At 36.1% G+C, this 15278-nt stretch overlaps 1 protein-coding gene across 4 annotated transcripts in view; it reads right to left on the reverse strand.

Annotated features, from left to right (window-relative positions):
• MANBA (mannosidase beta) overlaps positions 1-15278 on the reverse strand; it is a 118205-nt gene that overhangs the window by 27531 nt on the left and 75396 nt on the right. For all 4 annotated transcript variants that reach the window (XM_057309603.1, XM_026509642.3, XM_057309604.1 and 1 more), the window contains 2 exons: positions 12109-12276; positions 2120-2338 (listed from right to left, as the gene is read on the reverse strand). In XM_057309603.1, coding sequence (XP_057165586.1) covers positions 2120-2338; positions 12109-12276 — 387 coding nt within the window. The remainder of the gene's footprint in view (positions 1-2119; positions 2339-12108; positions 12277-15278) is intronic.

A 15278-nucleotide genomic window follows, 5' to 3' on the forward strand; every position in this document is an offset into this window, starting at 1 on the left:
ACAAATTAGGAGAAAATATTTGCAAAACATATATCTGATAAAAAACATATCCAGAATATATATATAACTCTTAAAACATTTTTTTAATTTAAATTCAATTTAGTTAACATGTAGTGTATTATTAATTTCAGGGGTAGAATTTATTGATTCATCAGTTGCATATGTATGGAGCCAGTGCTCATTACATCAAGTGCCCTCCTTAATGCCCATCCATCACTCAGTTACCCCATCCCCCCCACCTCCCCTCCAGCAACCTGTTTGTTCCCTATAGTTAAGAGTCCCTTACGGTTTGCCTCCCTCTCTCTTTTTATCTTATTTTATTTTTCTTTCCCTTCACCTATGTTCATCTGTTTTGTTTTTTAAATTTCACATGAGTGAAATCATATGGTATTTGTCTTTCTCTGACTGACATTTCGATAGCATAATATAGTCTAGTTCCATCCATGTCATTGCAAATGCCAAGATTTCATTCTTTTTGATGGCTGAGTAATATTCCATTGTCTGCCTCTGTGTGTGTGTGTGTGTGTGTGTGTGTGTGTGTGTGTATACCCCATCTTCTTTATCCATCTGTTGATGGACATCTGGGTTCTTTCCATATTTTGGCTACTGTAGACACTGCTGCTATAAACATTAGCACAATTCAATAACAAAAAGACAAATAACCCAATTAAAAAAAATAGACATTTCTCTAAGGAAAACATACAAATGGCCAAAAAGCACATGAAAAGCAGCTCAACATCATTAGCCATGAAGGAAATGCAAATTGCCTATAAAGGGAAATTTCCAGGGAACTGTTAAAAAAAAAAAAACTAAAAGGGAATATTTGTGTTGACAAAGATGTAGAGAAATTGGAACCCTCATACATTTCCTGGTGGGAATGTAAAATGGTGCAGTGACCGCAAACTATGGGAAACAGTTTGGCAGTTCCTCGGAATATTAAACATACAGTTACCATACGACCCAGCAATTTTACTCCGAAGTGTATACTTAATAGAACTGAAAACAGACGTTCACCAAAAAAATGTATACAAATGTTCACATCAGCTATTATTATTCACAAGAGCCAAGAAGTGGGAATAACACAACAGACATCAACTGATGAATGGATACACACACGCGGGACATCCGTACGGTGGAATACTACTCCGCAATAACAAGGAATGACAAACTAATACATGACACAACATGGATGAACCTTGAAAACTTTATGCTGAGTGAAAGAAGCCAGCCTAAAAAGATCACATATTTTATGATTCCAATAAATGAAATGTGCAGAAAAGGCAAATATATAGACATACAAAGCAGATTAGTGGTACCTAGAGCTGGGGTGGGAGGGACTGAGAGAGTAGGGAATAATTTGGGTACAGAGTTTCTTTGGGGTGAAGAAAATGCTCTAAAATTAGGTCATGGTGATGGCTGCACAACTCTGTGAATATACTGAAAACCAGTAGAGTGTACATTTTAAATGGGTGGATTGTATGGTCAGTGAATTGTATCTCAAAAAGGCTGTTTAAAAAAGAACACATACAACTCTGAAATTGAATCCATCTCTGAAACTGAATCTGTAAGAAAAAGGAAAGTGAAATGTCAGAGTGAAAATCAAATACACCAACATGAAAGGAAAAAGGAGAAGGAAGGAGGGGAGGAAATAGAAGAGGAAGGAGAGGAGACAAAAGAAAAGAAATAATATGACCTGACAACATTAGATAAAACTTCACTTATCACATTCATTTCTCTTACTGTAGTAAACCACCCAATTCTGAATATCTGTAAATGATAAAACAGTTGTTGGATATACAGAAAGTAGCAAGTGAGAATTACTTTCATGCATGTTAAGAAGTCAGGCTTAAGCAACCACTGGTTCCCATTTAATTTTTAAATGTTAATGAAGGAACATAATTAAAAGCAATATTAAAAAGTTATAATCCTCAAAATGATGACTACAAGAAATTTAGCTCCCCAAACTTTAAAGAAAAAAAGTTCTCTTCTATGACCTTCCTAAATTTTCATTTAAATAATAAACACATTTCATTTGACTTTCTGAACCGCTGTTGAGCAAGTGACATACGTCCATCACCTACCATTCTGAATCACTGGGAAATCAAAATGGCTTGCTTACCTTTTCTAATGTACTGAAGGAAGGCCAGGACTGATATCCATATTCAGACACAAATCGAGCTTTTGGGAAAACTTTCCAATTCCAGCAATCACTGATATAATCATAAAAATGTACATCACCAAAATTATTGTCATATGGGTTGAGAGAGAGCCAGCCTTCTTTAATAGATTCGGCCCCATTTGTAGGGCTGGATATGATAAAAGGACGAGTCTTGTCTTCCTGAGGTCGGAAATAAAAAGATTTAAAAGATATTTTCACCGAGTAAAGTACAAATCATTTACTTTTTTATTAAGTTTTTGTTTTAATTGCAGTATAGCTGACATACAGTGTTAGTTTCAGGTGTACAATATAGTGATTCAACACGTCCATACATCACCCAGTGCTCATCACGACAAGTATCTTCCTTAATCCCCAACACCTCTTTCACCCATCCCCCTTACACACCCCCTACTGGTAATCATCACTTTGTTCTCTATAGTTAAGAGTCATTTCTTGGTTTCTCTCTCTCTCTCTCTTTCTCCTTTTTTTTCCTTCACTCATTTTTTTGTTTCTTAAATTCCACATGAGTGAGATCATATGTGGAGATCATATGGTATTTGTCTTTCTCTGATTGACTTGTATCACTTAGCATTATACTGTCTAGCTCCATCCATATTGGTGCAAATGGCAAGATTCCATTCTTTTTACATCTACGGAACATAAGAACTAGGAAGATCGGTAGGAGAAGAAAGGGATAAAGAAAGGGGGGTAATCAGAAGAGGGAGTGAAGCATGAGAGACTGTGGACTCTGAGAAACCATTATATATACCATATATACCATACATAAACCACACCCACCACAACATCTTTACCCATCTATCACTGGACATGTGGGCTGCTTCCATAATTTGGCTATTGTAAATAATGCTGCTATAAACATAGGGTTGCATATATGCCTTTGAATTAGTGTTTTTATATTTCGGGGGTAGATACCCAGTAGGGTGATTACTGGATAGTAGGGCAGATCTGTTTTTAATCTTCTGAGGAACCTCCATACTGTTCTCCAAAGCAGCTGCACCAGTTTGCATCCCACCAACAGTGCACAAGGGTTCCCTTTTCTCTATATCCTCGCCAACACTTGTTGCTTCTTGTGTTTTTTATTTTAGCCATTCTGACAGGTGTGAGGTGACATCTCACTGTAGTTTTGATCTGCATTTTCCTGATGATGAGTGATGATGAGCATCTTTTCATATGTGTATTGGCCATCTGTGTGTCTTCTTTGGAGAAATGTCTGTTTATGTCAGATCATTTACTTTTAAAAAAAAGAAAAACACTGTCAAGTTTCAGAAATGCCAAGTGGCTCACAGAAAAATAATAGAACCATTAACCTGCATTCAACAAGCACCAGCACCTGCTATTCACCAATCCTTTATATCCTTTTGTAATTAACACTTAGCTTATTCCTCAATACCTGCTCCTAATCTTTTTCAATCATGTCGTGCCTCTACATTACCTTCTACCAACATGGGTAGTGTACAGTCGACTGCAGAACTTATCATCCTCGGCACTACTGACATTTTGAGCTTGATCAATTTTGTGTGTTGGTGACCAGGGAAAGGGAGCGAGGGGAGAGGGAATGTTTAGCAGCATCCTTGGCCTCTACCCCCTAGATGCCAGTAGTACCCACACACACACCAAAAACATGTCTACAGACATTGCCAAATGTGCCCCTGTCTGTTGGGGGACAAAATAGCTTCCACTTAAACACAGGTCCAGCACTTAAGAATTAGTGGCTAAGGTGCAGGATACAAAATTAATATCCAGAAATTGGTAGTATTTCTATACACTAATAACAGAATAGCAGAAAGAGAAATTTTAAAACAACACCATTTACAAATACACCAAAAAGAATAAAATACCTAGGTATAAACTAAACCAAAGAGGTGAAAGACCTCTACTCTGAAAACTATAAAAACACTGATGAAAGAAACTAAAGATGACTCAAAACAAATGGAAAGATATTCTATGTTTGTGGACTGGAAAAATCAATATTGTTTAAATATCCATACTACTCAAAGTAATCCACAGATTCAATGCAATCCCTATCAAAATACCAACAGTATTTTTTACAAAACTAGAACAAATAATACTAAAATTTGTATGGAGCCACAGAAGGCCCCAAATAGCCAAAGCAATCTTGAAAAAGAAAAAAAAAAAAAAAGCTTGGAAATGTCAAAATTCCAGATTTCAAGATATACTACAAAGCGGTAGTAATCAAAATAGTATGGTACTGGCATAAAAATAGATACATAGATCAGTGGAATAGAATAGAGAGCCCAAAAATAAACCACTGATCATATGGTCAGTTAATCTATGACAAAGGAGGCAAGAATATACAATGGGAAAAGACAGTCTCCTCAATGAATGGTGCTGGGAGAACTGGACAGCTACATGCAAAAGAATGAAACTGTATCACTCTCTAACATCATAAACAAAAATAAACTCAAAATGGATTAAAGACCTAAATGTGAGATCCGAAATCATAAAAATCCTAAAAACCATAAAAAAACACAGGCAGTAATTTCTCTGATATCGGCCATAGGATCATTTTTCTTGATATGTCTCTTCACGTAAGAAAAACAAAAGCAAAAATAAACTATTTGGATAACATCAAAGTAAAAAGCTTTTGCACAGCGAAGGAAACCACCAACACACACACAAATGTTATCCAAAATATATAAAGAATATGTACAACTCAACACCAAACAAACCCCAAATAATTCAATTAAAAAATGGGCAGAGGACTTGAACAGACATTTTTCCAAAAAAGACATAAAGATAGCCAATGGACACATGAAAAGATCCTCAACATCACTCATCATCAGGAAAATGCAACTCAAAACTAAAATAAAGTATCATTTTATACCTATGAATGGCTAAAACCAAAAAGACAAGAAACAAGTATTGGTGAGGATATGGAAAAAAGGGAACCCTTGTGCACTGTTACTAGGAATGTAAATTGGTGCAGCCACAGTGGAAAACAGTATGGAAGTGCTTTGAAAAACCAAAAATAGAAATACCATATAATCCAATAATTCTACTACTGGGTATTTACCCAAAGAAAATGAACACACTAATTCAAACAGATATGTGCACTTCTGTGTTTATTGCAACGTTATTTACAACAACCAATATATTGAAGCAATCTAAGTGTCCATCAATAGACAAATGGAAAAGGAAGATGTGGTATATATATAATGGAGTATAGCACAGCCATATATAGATGAGATTGTGTCATCTGAGATGGACCTAGAGAGTACTACGGATGGATGGACCTAGAGGATATTATGGTAAGTGAAATAAGTCAGACTGAGAAACACAAATACTGTATGATTTTACTCACAAGTGGAATCGAAAATAGAAACAAATGAATAAACAAACAAAAAGCAGAATCAGACCTATAAATACACAGAATAAACTGATGGTTGTCAGAGGGGGATGGGTCAGCAGTTGGGCAAAATAGGCAAAGGGGAGTGGGAGATACAGAGTACCAGTTATGGAATAAACAGTTCATGGGAATAAAAGGCAAAGCAGGAGAAAAAAAAGAAAATAATAGAGGTTATTGAGTCAGAATGACTTGAGTTTAAATATCAAATCAGAATCTTATTATTTTTGGACAGGTCTAAGCCTCAATAGTCTCATCTGTAAAATGGGGAAAATAACATCACCTCCTTCATAGGACTACAGTAAATAGTAAAGAACTCATTTATGGAAGACATGGCTAAATGTCCACCAAAATTCATGTTCCCATTTCCATAATACAGAGCTGTTTCTAGGAAGTGACTTTCTAACCTCTTTGCATCACTGTGGGGCCATGTGCCTCATTCTCATCCTCCTGGAATCATAAGCTCTTAACCACTGAGCTGTGAAATGAAAATCCTCAAATATTAAAATCCATTTCTTAAATCCATCAGAGATATGAAAAATGTAATACCAAAAAAAAAGAAAAATGTAATACCAACACTATGAGTAAAAAGATTATAAAATAAATGTTTTATAAATATTAATTAAAGCTTATACCATCACAGGTTGTGTATAGAAAAATTCTTTATGACACATGACTAAGCATATTAGATAAGCTAAAAATCTGAGCCTAGGTTTTTCTTGAATTCTCACTGAAGTTTCTTAACATAAATGAATAGTGCCATGAACTGAACATATTTGGGTGCCAAAATCACATACTATTCTTTTAAATATATCCCTTTTCAAACTGCTTCAGGATATACCCAAATATTTAAAATATCTAATTACAGGTAAAAATTATAAGGACAATCATTATTAAATAAATCACATACTAAACACTAAAGTTTTTTAAAAGTTATATCCTTTGAAGGCATTACTGCAAAAACAAAATAAATGCTGCTTCCTCTCCTGCAAAAAAAGCTAACTTATATTATTATATAATGTGTGTATAATAAATACAAGTATAATATGCCTATTAAAAAAGTAGTGATGAAAGAGAATCACCATAAAGGAAGGGCTCTATGGTGGAGTTGGGAACAAGCTCTTTCCTTTCCCTTTCTCCTTATTTCACATATCAACATATTCGTATATATCAAGTTCTGCTTTTAGCATTTATAATTACAGAATTTTAAATGACACATTAGACCAAATGGACTTAACAGAGATACACAGTACATACCATCCAAAAGCAACAGAATACACATTGTTCTCAGGTGCACATGGAACATTCTCCAAAATAGATCATCTGTTAGGCCATATGTCAAGTCTTAAACATTTTAAGAAGACTGAAATCATTCAAGCATATTTTTGGACCCCACAGGTATGGAACTAGAAATCAATTATAAGAAGAAGGCTGGAAAATTCACAAAAGATGAAGATTAAAGAATATGCTACCGAACAACCAATGGATCAACAAAGAAATCAAAAGAGAAATTGAAAAATACCTTGAGACAAATGAAAATGGAAATACAACACACCAAAATTTATGAGATGCAGCCAAAGCAGTTTAAGAGAAAAGATCATAGAGATAAATGACTATTTCAAGAAATAGGGAAAATGTCAAATAAGAACCCAACTTTTCATCTTAATAAATTAGAAAAAGAAGATGAGCATGGCCCCAAGTTAGTAGAAGGAAGGAAATAACAAACATCAGAGCAGAAATAAATGGAATAGAGACTAAAAAGACAATAGAAAAGATCAATGAAACAAAGAGCTGGTTCTTTAAAATAAATAAAAAATAGGGGTGCCTGGGTGGCACAGTGGTTAAGCGTCTGCCTTCGGCTCAGGGCGTGATCCCGGCATTATGGGATCGAGCCCCACATCAGGCTCCTCCGCTATGAGCCTGCTTCTTCCTCTCCCACTCCCCCTGCTTGTGTTCCCTCTCTCTCTGGCTGTCTCTATCTCTGTCAAATAAATAAATAAAATATTTTTTAAAAATAAAATAAAATAAATAAATTGATAAACCTTTAGCTAGACTTGCCTAGAAAAAAGAAAAAGAGAGAGAGGGACTCAAACAAAATCAGAAGTGAAAAAGATGTTACAACTGATATCTCAGAAATACAAAGAATTGTAAGCAACTATTACGAACAACTATACACCAACAAATTAGACAACCTAGAAGAAATGGATAAATTCTTAAAAACATACAACCTTCCAAGATTGAATAATGAATAAATAGAAAACATGAACAGACCAATTAACTAGTAAGGAGACTGAATCAATAATCAAAAATCTCCCAACAAACAAAAATCCAAGACCAAACATCTTCACTGGTGAATTCTGCCAAACACTCAAAGAAGAATTAATACCAATTCTTCTCAAACTCTTGCAAAGAATAGAAGAGGATGGAAAACTTCCAAGTTCATTTTAAAAGACAGGCATTACCCTGATACCAAAACCAAATAGAGTCACCACAAGAAAATTACAGGCCAGTATCCTTGCTGAACATAGGTGCAAAAATTCCCAACAAAATATTAACAAACTAAACTCTTATAAGCAAAAAAAAAATCACATATCATGATCAAGTGGAATTTATTCCAGGGATGTAAGGCAGGTTCAACACCTATAAACCAATCAACATGATACACCACATTAATAAAATGAAGTATAAAAATCATATGCTCATGTCAATAAATGCAGAAAAAGCATCTGACAAAATTCAGTATCCATTTATTATAAAAACTCTCAACAAAGTGGTTACAGAGGGAACATACCTCAACATAATAAAGGCCATATATGACAAGGCCAGAGCTAACATCATACTCAATGGTGAAAAACTCAAAACTTCTCCTCTAAGATCAGGAACAAGACCAGGATGCCTACTTTCACCACTTTTATTCAACATAGCATTGGAAGTCCTAGTAGAGCAATTAGACAACAGAAAGAAAGAAAAGGCATACAAATTGGAAAGAAAGAAGTAAAGCTGTCACTATTTACAGATGACATGATTATTATATGGAGAAAACTCTAAGGACTTCATAAAAACCTGGTAGCATAAACAAATTCAGTGAAATTGCAGGATACAAAATCAATATACAGAAATCTGTTGCACTTCTATGTACTAATAATTAACTACTAGCAAGAGAAATTAAGAAAACAATCTTATTTACAGCTGCATCAAAAAGAATAAAATATCTAGGAATAAGTTTAACCACGGAAGTGAAAGACTGACATTATTATTGAAAATTATAAGACGCTGAAAATTGTAAGACACTGTTAAAGACACTGAAGAAGACATAAATAAATGAAAAGATATTCTGTACTCATGGTTTGAAAGAATTAATATTGCTAAAATGTCCATACTATTCAAAGCAATCTATGGATTCAGTGCAATCCCTATCAAAACCACAATGCATTTTTCACAAAATAGAATGAATAATCCAAAAATTTTTATGGAGCCACAAAAGACCCTGAATGGTCAAAGCAATATTGAGAAAGAAGAACAAAGCTAGAGGCATCATGCTTTCTGACTTTAAAATATATAACAAAACAAAAGTAATTAAAACATTATGGTATGGCATAAAAACAGACATATAGATCAACAGAATAGAATAGAGACCAAGAAATAAATTCATGTATGTATGGCCAATTAATTTATGACAAAGGAGACAAGAATATACAATGAGGAAAGGACAGTCTCTTCAGTAAATGGCGTTGGAAAAACTGTGGACAGTCACACACTAGGGAATGAAACTAAATAACTACCTTCAACCATGCACAAAAAAGTTAATGCAAAATGGATTAAAGACTTGAATGTAAGATCTGAAACCATAAAACTCCAAAAGAAAACATAGGTAGTAAGCTCCTTGACATTGGTCTTGGCTTGATTTTTTTGGATTTGACACCAAAAACAAAGGCAACAAAAATAAACAAGTGGGACTACATCAAACTAAAAAGGTTCTGCACAGCAAAATAAAAAGGCAACATACTGAATGCGAAGAAATATTTGCAAATCATATGCCTGCTAAGGGGTTAATCTCCAAAATATATAAAGAACTTGTCCAACTCAACAGCAAAAAACAAACAATCCAATTAAGAAATGAGCCAGGGATCTAAACAGACATTTTTTCAAAGAAGACATACAGATAGCCAATAAGTACATGAAAAGGTGCTCAACTAATTATCAGGGAAATGCAAATCAAAACCACAATGAGGTATCACCTGACACCTGTTAGGATGGCTATTATCAAAAAGATAAGAGATAACAAGTGTTGGCAAGGATGTGGAGAAAAGGGAACCCTTGTACATTGTTGATGGGAGTGTAAGTTGGTGTAGTCACTAGGGAAAAAATATGGAGGTTACCTAAAAAATTAAATGTAGAACTACCATATGATCCAGCAATTCCACTTATGGATATTTATCTGAAAAAAATAAAAACACTAACTTAAAGAGATATATGTACCCCCATGTTCACTGCAGCATTATTTATAATAACCAAGATACTGTAATAATCGAAATGTTCACTGGTGATAAATGGATAAAGAAAATGTAGCACACACACACACACACACACACACACACACACAGGAATATGACTCAGCCATAAAAAAATAAAATAAAATCTTGGAGCACCTGGGTGGCTCAATCAGCTGAGCATCCAACTCTTGATTTCGGCTCAGGTCATGATCTCAGGGTCATGGGATCAAGCTCTGCACTGGGCTCTGTGCTGGGCATGGAGCCCCCTTGGAATGCTCTCTCTCCCTCTCCCTCTGCTCCTCCCCACTTGTGATCACTTTCTCTCTCTCTAACAAAAGGGGGGGCATGAAGTCTTGCCATTTGTGACAACACAGATGGACTTTGAGGGCTTTATGCTAAGTGAAGTAAGTCAGAGAAAAGCAAATACTGTATGATCTCACTTATATATGAATCTAAAAACAACAAGAACAAGCTCAGGGAAAGAGAGAACAGACTGGTGGTTGCCAGAGCTGTGAGGTGGGAGGTGGGTGAAATGGGTGAAGGTAGTAAAAAAAAAAAAAGTAAAAGAGTCTCTATGCCTCTTACAAGGAAGGAAGGAAGGAAGGAAGGAAGGAAGGAAGGAAGGAAGGAAGGAAGGAAGGAAGGAAGGAAGGAGGGAGGGAGGGAGGGAAGGAAGGAAGGAAGGAAAAAAGAGAGAAAGAGAGAAAGAAAGAGATAAAGGAGAGAGGGTCGGTGGGAGGGATGGAGGGAGGAGGGAAAATAGGAAGAAAGAAAAACAGAAAAGAAAAGAAATGTCCATAGAACAGTTGAGCCAGCTCTGTGTCTTCTTCTCCCTGTCTATGGAAATCTGGCTGGGGTATTTGCTTCCAGAGGTAATTCCAGACATCCACAATGGACACACACACGCACACACACACACACACACACACAAGAACGGGAGCAACTTCCGCATTCAAACATTATCTGCACTGACAATCCTGGAGTCTCTCAGCCTGCACAACTTCTCTACTTACAGCCTGCTCTACAAAGCATGTCTACTTACACAGAAATCTTTTAAGTTCTATGTGAAATGTTGTGTTCCTAGGAAACATAAACATCCATTGTTCCAGAAGTTGTAAACCCAAATTGGATAATAACTATAGGAGAAATGAAATATATGAAGGAGGAGATAATTTTTGCCCCCACAAAGGCTCTGGGACCAGACTGTTTTATGGGTGAGTTTGTCCCAATAAAACTGATAATCTCTATTTTATTTAAATTGTTCTGAGACATTAAAAACAACAAAAAAAGACTCCTAACTCATTCTGTGCAGTGAGCACAAACACATACACATATACCAAGTGCCACAAGCTGGGTTCTCTGGGCTAAATCTGTCTCACAAATAGTTTTGTTTAGATAGCATTTTTTAAAATACTGAATATAAATGAGACCCAGCAACCACATCCTATTACCACAGTCCCCTCTTCTCTCTTTATGAGACTCATCGACTCTACTTAATCTCTTAAAAAACAAATATGGCTCCTCTAGGCATCTGAGTTTACAATTCTTACCATAGACTGAGTTCACCTGTGAATATAAATTTTGAAATTCTAACCAAAATATTAGGAAATCAAATCTATCACAGAACAAAGCATTATAGCTAAATAGAGTTTATACTAGAACTAGTTTGTCATTAGAAAATTAATTCACAAAATTCAGTATATTAATATATTGAGGAACAAAAAGAAAGAAAGAAAGAAAGAAGTCGCATATCGATAAATCATCTAAAGTAGAAACTCTCAACCTTTGGGGTTCCATAGATGGGCTCCAGAAAGAGTCCATGATAATCTTCAGTTGTAAACAAAATATCGGTGTATGTGTGTGGGGTCCACAGATAAGTTAATTCTCAAAGAAGCTCATAACCCATAAATCCATTCACATCCTGCAGCATTACAATGGACAGTTCTGTATTAAAATGATATTGTTGAAGGCTCCTCCAAACAAGGGCACAAAAATATACTATACCAATATTCAAACTGATCCATATTTAAAACAGGTTCTTAAATTCTGTTGCACGAAAAATCACTACTTACTGCCAAGACAATCTTTCGAATATTTTTCACATACAGCACCACATAGTCTTTGATATAAGTATGCAGTTCCCTGGGGGGTATATTATACCAATTCATCATCAGCGCTGCTTCATTTTCATTATTTCCACCCCATACAATGATGGAGGGATGATATTTCAGTCTCCTGACCTAAAATTTCAGAAAACATAAAACAAGTTTTAAATGGTCAACAAGAAAAAAAAAGCCTCAGAGCTACAATTATTCATAAAATGATAGCCATTGCATTTCTGCACATAAATTCTTATGTACCAGAAAACTCATTAGAAAATGAGGTAACATTACCTGTGGGAATACATTTTAAGAAATCTCTGATTCTTTTTATAAACACTAGATTTGATGAACACTAAGATAAGTGTTTATGAGATAAGGTAAGATAAGGTTCTTCTTCTGTACTGTATAAAACCTGAAGAAAACATAATCCCTTTTATTAAAAAAGAAAAATAAATCAGCCTCATTATTATCTCACTTGCCACAAAAAGGCTCTAAGAAATACAAAAGGCAGGAGACATTACATTACAGAGGAGTTTTTCAAGAACAAGTTGGAGTTTTGTGTGAAGAAACTAATGAGGTAGAACGACCACTTCTGCTGAAAGAGGGACTGAGGTTGTCACGGTGTCCCCTGAGATCGGAAAACCGCAAGGACAACTAGAGGGGGTTTTACAAAGCAAGTGAGTTCCCAGAGATACTCTGTTAAGTCAAAGACAAATACATGGAATATTCTAAAGGAAGAAGGATTAGGGCATCAAGAGGATGTCTCCCGAAGTAACTATCCGTGTCATGTCCTAAGAAATTAACTAAGGTTAAGTAAGTTTCTGAATATATCTGAACATAGAAGAAGAAATTAGAGGATCTGTCTGAAAATCCTGCCAGCCTTAAGAACTGAGCTTGCATAAACTGGGCTCTCTGTGGGCCAGCCCTACATAAAGGTGGAAGGACCCAGTTCCTCTGACACACTGGGAGATGTACTCCAGCAGAAGAGGGCAATTAAATCTCTTGAGAACACAGTGAGTCAATGGTCAAGAGAAACTCCTTTGCAACACATTTTAGCAAAATAACCTTATTGGTACTTATAGGTTCTCTTCCATGTAATGCATGGTTACAGTGATGAATCCCAGCTGATGTTCTCACTGTGGCCTCCAGTCAAGATGCTAAGTATCCCCTACATGAACCAGAGATGCATTAAGAAGGCATTAAAGGGATTCATCTCATTCTTAAAAATTACAGTCTTGTGTTTTCCAAACCGGCCTTATGAATACTATTTCCTTTATTTGCCTCTGTGCGTGCCTAGGTGAGTGAGGGCTGCTACCAACTGGGACTGGCATGTTTACGGTGCCACTGAAAACACAAACACTGAAGAGGCAAAAAGATCCAGTGACTCTGTGCTACACATACCCTTCAAACGGACCTAGACTTTTTGACAAGCTTTACTTTAAAATTTTAACAAAGTCTGCATAAAAAGCTTTCTTCTTTAATAATACATAAAAGAATTGAAGGCACATAGATACCATATTTTATTTATTTGTATGAGAAAAATTTTTTAAAAACTGAAATGTTTGCAACCTACATAACTATAATTAATATTTTTAAGCTCATCCATCCATCCATCCATCCATCCATCCATCCATCTATCCTCCTGATGAATAACCCAGCCAAGTAGCGGGGATACAGAGAGGAACAAGCCCCTAGGCTGCAGGGAGATTACAAACTTGCAGGGGAAACAGAACATTGAACAAGTATTCAAAGTGTGGTATAGGTCACAAAGGGCAAATAATATGATCTAGACTTGCAAATATAGAAAGGTCTTTTTCCCAGAAAAATTCATGCTCAAGGTAAGAGGTGCCAGAAGAATATGAGAGAGGTGGTCCATAGGAGGGGTGAGAGGGAAAGTGTTCAGGGCATAGATGGCACAGGAAGACGGTGCTTGATGGGGCCAGGGAGGCCAGCAAAGACAGCATAGTGCATGGTATCTTTATCTGGAGGGCTCTGAGCAAGAGATGATTCATTTGTACTTCTTAAACCTTTTTTCTTTTAATAAAACAAAGATATAAAAAACAAATTGTGAAATAGTAAATTACTGTAACCCAATCACCCTTGTAACCACCACCTAGATCAAGAAAGGGAACCCCAGACTATGGACTCTGGGAAACAAACTGAGGGCTTCAGAGGGGAGAGGGGTGGGGGAATGGGATAGGCCAGTGATGGGTATTAAGGAGGGCACGTATTGCATGGAGCACTGGGTATTATATGCAAACAATGAATCATGGAACACTACATCCAAAACTAATGATGTACTGTATGGTGATTAACATAACATAATAAAAAATTTAAAAAAAGAAAGGGAACCCCAGAAGCCCTCATGCACCCCTTTCTAATTGCAGTCCTTCCTGCTTCCAACAGTAACCACTATCTTGAGTATTATAGCAATCACTTCCTTGCATTTCTTTTGGTTTTCCATGCAAATGTACTCAGACATTATTATAAGTATGAGATCACAGATTTTAACATGCTTGATGGATTTCAATCCACTGACATTCTTACCCTTATTGAATCTCAAATTGTCCCACTTTTGGTTGGTGAGAGTTTCATCTAAGTCCATTTAACATATCTTTGATAGTTTCCCTGTTATCTGTATGTCAAAATATTCCAGGATCATCTATTATACTTCCTGTCCCAGACCTGGAATCAGCCATTTCTCTAAGAAGCCCTTCTCTTAATGGGAAAAGTTATTTCAATAGAAGGATACACAATACATTAGGTCGTTCTAGTCCTTTGTGGTGGACAGAGCCAGGTTATGATCACTTCCTTGCACTTAGAGAATTATGAATATAAGTGTGTACATATGGAGTACAAGAGAAATCAAGGAGTCAAGAATCACTTTAAATTTTTGATCTGAGCAACGTGAAGACTGGCTTTGCCATTTACAGAGTTGGAGAAACTGCAGGAAAAGCAGGTTCAGAGAAGGCGGTGCAAGTCTGGTTCAGACATGTTACATTTGAGAGGACTACGAAACCTCGGAGCAGGGCATCAAGCAGGCAGCTGGACCAGGGATTCAGCAGAGAAGTCAGACCTGGGGGTAAATCTGAAAGTCGTCAGCATACAGGTGGTGGTAAAGCCATGAGACTGGGTGGGAT

This window comes from Ursus arctos, unplaced genomic scaffold (assembly GCF_023065955.2).
Source record: "Ursus arctos isolate Adak ecotype North America unplaced genomic scaffold, UrsArc2.0 scaffold_9, whole genome shotgun sequence".
NCBI classification, from domain to species: Eukaryota; Metazoa; Chordata; class Mammalia; order Carnivora; family Ursidae; genus Ursus; species Ursus arctos.